Genomic DNA, 3,832 nt, shown 5'->3' with positions numbered 1-3,832 from the left:
GCAATAAAACTTGATCGCTCCGGAACTCCAAATTTGATCATAACCACTTGTGTCACTAATTGTACTAACGGACGTAGATGATAATTTGAATCGTTAAAGTCGCACCTGGGTCGACTTGCTCAAGAGCTTGGAGGATGAGGTCCATTCAGTACGTTCAGGCACTTGAAAATCCCAAAATAAATGCTTTGTAGAAGTGGCTTGGGTTGAGGTGTGGGTTGAGGCCGAGAGAAGGACGTTAAACGGATGACGAATAAAGTCATTGTAAACGCATCGCCGACTTAACAGTTCAGTTCAGTTCATTTGATTCACATCTCGATACTTTGTTAAATTTAAAAAGTACATTCTTCACTAGTAAAACAAGAGAGAAGACAGACGGAAATAAATGGCTTTGGGGGGGAAGTGTGCTGTAGTTAGAGAAACATAGCTTTCAAGCTAACCACCAAATACATGGATTTAGGCCCGGTTCATACGTCGAACTTTACATGAGCCGAACCTAATCATTAGGTTCGGCGCATGTAAAGATCGACGTATGAATCAGTTAGGATCGACAGATTTGTATTTGGGTCGACCCGCCGTTCTGTTCGACTGCGCCAGTCGAATAGAACGGCAAAAGATCGACTTCGATTCAGACGTCGAACTTTACATGTGCCGAACCAAATGCATACGTTACGTATAAATTATATAAATTATATCTATCCCAGAGGTCCGCGCGTTCCATCGACTTGGCATGCGCAAAAGGACTTCATTCTGAACAAGATGGCGGAAAAAGAAGAAAATTCTTGTTCCTCTTGTTTGCAAAGAACGAAATATACTTGTCTGAGATGCCGCGAGTACTTTTGTATGCGGTGCTCGGTATTCGAAGAGGATGAAACGGTGGCGGGTTGGAAAGTTGGGAGTACAGTGGCGTACTGCGAACCGTGCTTTCGAGAAAAGATGGAAAGAGAAATGAACGACGATAAAACCGGGCGCATCGAAGCAAATGTCTCTTTTTCTCCAAAGCAGAAAAATGACCGGGAAAACCGGGAGCAGAGAAATCAATTGAATAGCCGTGATACTGTGAAAAGGTATGCATTCATAACTGTAGTGAATTTGTTCCAAACCATATAAATAGCCTTCCCCATGAAGCTTCTATTTTACACTCCCCGTACTTATAACGGCAATTTTTGAGGGTTAGCTGAGTGTAGTCCTGGTTTTGTATTGCCTAGTCACTTCCATAATTTTAATTTAGTTCAAATGTACATTTCACCCTATTCATGTCACCTGAAAATTTTCATTTTACCTTTCATAACACTAGTCATAACAACCAGTAAGCCTGGCCATCTAGTCAGACCTGTATCAGTACCAATGGCAGGATAACATTTTTGCTAGCAAATACATGTAGCTGCTAGTGTTTAGTCAACAATATTATAAGATCACTGTTCACTCAGCACTTACCATGGACATGTTTATTTCATACAGAAAAAGGGTTGATGATCTGCAGACCAACTTGGATGAGCTAAATGAAGATGATGACGACAATGATGAAGACTCAGAGGAGCAGGAAGCTGTACAGTATTTTGTGAAGAAAGGAAAGGGAAAGAAATGCAAGAAACCTGGACGAAAGCCTCAGTGGTGTTCAAAAGCTTTGGAAGATTTTATTGACATTGTAGTTACTAATGACACTTACAAGATGAAATTGATTTTCACTAATACTAAAAATCAGAGAAATGGCCCAATTTATGAAAAAATCTTAGACCAGTTGAAGACCAGAGCAAGTGCTAGGGGGGATGACTGCACACTGACAGTTACCCAGTTACGGTCAAAGTTCAAGAAGTGTGTCGGTCACTGTAAACAGGCAGCCCTAACCCAAAAAACTGCGACAGGAATAAAGAGATTTCAGGAAGATCTTGGTTTTGGTAAATGGTTTAGTGTGTTGTTTGAGGTGGTCAAGACTAGAGATTCCTGCCAGCCGGATCAGGCATTGGAACCGTCATCTTCGGGTTCTAACTTAGACAAATCAATTGATGGTGCAGATGACAGCCCAGAACATGGAGAACTATTTGTGCCCAAAAAGAATGTCAAGAAAAGGCAATCTGGCAAGGAAAAACTTGACAGTGCTACATTTGAGGTCATGGAAATGGTCAAAGAGGCTGTGAGTACTGACCCAACCAAAGACCTCATTGCCTTTATGAGGGAGGAGATGGAGAAGTCCCGCCAACACGAGATGAAATTATTTCAACTCATGTTTAGTCACAGAGCCAATACAGGTTATGATCACTCCCTCCAAGGTATGGCTTCATCTCACAACTTGGCATATAATGACACAGGATTGTACCCAACATGGATTGGGGGATTTGCACCAACCCAAACAAATCAGCCAAGTATGCCAGAGGGTTCTTATGGGACCCCTTTCCGATATGATTCCGGGAAATACAGACCACTGTAAGACATCAATATAACTTATTATTTGTGTAAGAGTTTGCATTCTGGATCATGCATCAACCCGTTTTTTTTTTGGTTAAGTGAAACTTTTCTTGTATGCCATCATCATAAAAAATTAATAACATTGTTGATTTTCTTGATAAGAAGAATGAGCATTGCACTTAACAAGTGTTAAGACAGCCTGGAAAGGCCAATCTTGTACCTGTGACTTTTCAGAGAATGTTTCAGGTATAACCCTCTCCTTAAAAAAGATATATAATGTCAACCCCCTCAAATTATTAATTTACCTCTGATCACTGCAAATTGTTTTTAAATTTGACTGCTAGTAGTGACCTCTGGTCACAATAATAAGTCAATCAAACACCACACATCAGTCCAGGGTCCAGTATCCTTAGGCCTAACACTGAGGTGCTTATTATTTGGGTACCTACCATCATCTTTAGAAAATGGCTTGTGTTTACTGTAACCTCATACAGACATACAATAGTATTTTGGAAGCTCACAGGCTACAATTATTGGTGAGGGTAAACAGAAGTAGTTAAATTATTTTGAAACTCCTTCAAGTGATCTCATGAGGTTATGTAAACACACGTCATTATCTATTTCTGGAGCATTATATTATGCCAAAATCAGTCATAAAGACAAGTGAAAACAAAACAAAAGGCTTTATTATTGGGACATCTTACCATAGTACCAAAATGGAAATTTTGTTTTGTTACAAACTACATGTATTGTCAAAGTAACACCTATGATATAATTTGATTTTGGGGAACATTTGACTAGTAATATATAAATTGTACAGATCTGTATTAGAGTGACTCTAAAGTATTTCAATTATTTTATTTGTTACAGTTTACATGTAGAGAACATGTCTAAAATACAAGATTGAAAAAAATTATGACCTATAAAGAAATGAAAGCAAAGGCTTATTATTATTAGAACATTTCCATAGTACCAAAATGGAAATTTTGTTTTGTTGCAAACTAAGTATTGTCAAAGTAACACCTATGATATAATTTGATTTTGGGGAACATTTGACTAGTAATATATAAAATATACATATCTATATTTGAGTGATTCTAAAGTATTTCAATTATTTTATTTGTTACAGTTTACATGTGGAGAACATGTCTAAAATACAAGATTGAAAAAATTATGACCTATAAAGAAATGAAAACAGAGATATTTAAAATTTTATTCATGTCAGTAATTATTACAAATTACTAAAGGAGCATTTCTTTTTTAGAAGGGGGGAGGGAGTGCACCAGAGAAATCCCTATGAGCATGAATGTAAAATATCCTGGCCCTCCCTTTATGTTTTGTTAAAAGATGTGATTCTCCCCAGTGGAGTAGGTAAATCTATGCTGTGTCAAAATTATGGTGAGCCTTCCTTTTTGGTTGGCTAAAACCT

At 38.0% G+C, this 3,832-nt stretch overlaps 1 protein-coding gene across 1 annotated transcript; it reads left to right on the top strand.

Moving 5' to 3' along the window:
* Window positions 1–459: 459 nt before the first annotated feature.
* Window positions 460–3,299, top strand: LOC146451100 (uncharacterized). Its single transcript, XM_085099581.1, has 2 exons — window positions 460–1,064; window positions 1,459–3,299. Exons 1-2 carry the CDS (start codon window positions 658–660, stop codon window positions 2,423–2,425), a joined length of 1,374 nt encoding a protein of 457 aa, XP_084955707.1. The 5' UTR covers window positions 460–657; the 3' UTR covers window positions 2,426–3,299.
* Window positions 3,300–3,832: the final 533 nt, after the last annotated feature.

This window comes from Pavona decussata, unplaced genomic scaffold (assembly GCF_977016875.1).
Source record: "Pavona decussata unplaced genomic scaffold, jaPavDecu1.1 SCAFFOLD_401, whole genome shotgun sequence".
Taxonomy (NCBI): Eukaryota; Metazoa; Cnidaria; class Anthozoa; order Scleractinia; family Agariciidae; genus Pavona; species Pavona decussata.
The sequence above is the reverse complement of the archived record's forward strand: the minus strand, read 5'-3'. Positions and strand labels throughout refer to the sequence as shown.

Excerpts from the sequence above, each read along its gene's own strand:
- LOC146451100 (XM_085099581.1), top strand. The coding sequence starts at position 658 with ATGCATACGTTACGTATAAATTATATAAATTATATCTATCCCAGAGGT. Across the intron at positions 1,065-1,458 it reads AGCCGTGATACTGTGAAAAG|AAAAAGGGTTGATGATCTGC; the intron begins GTATGCATTCAT and ends TATTTCATACAG.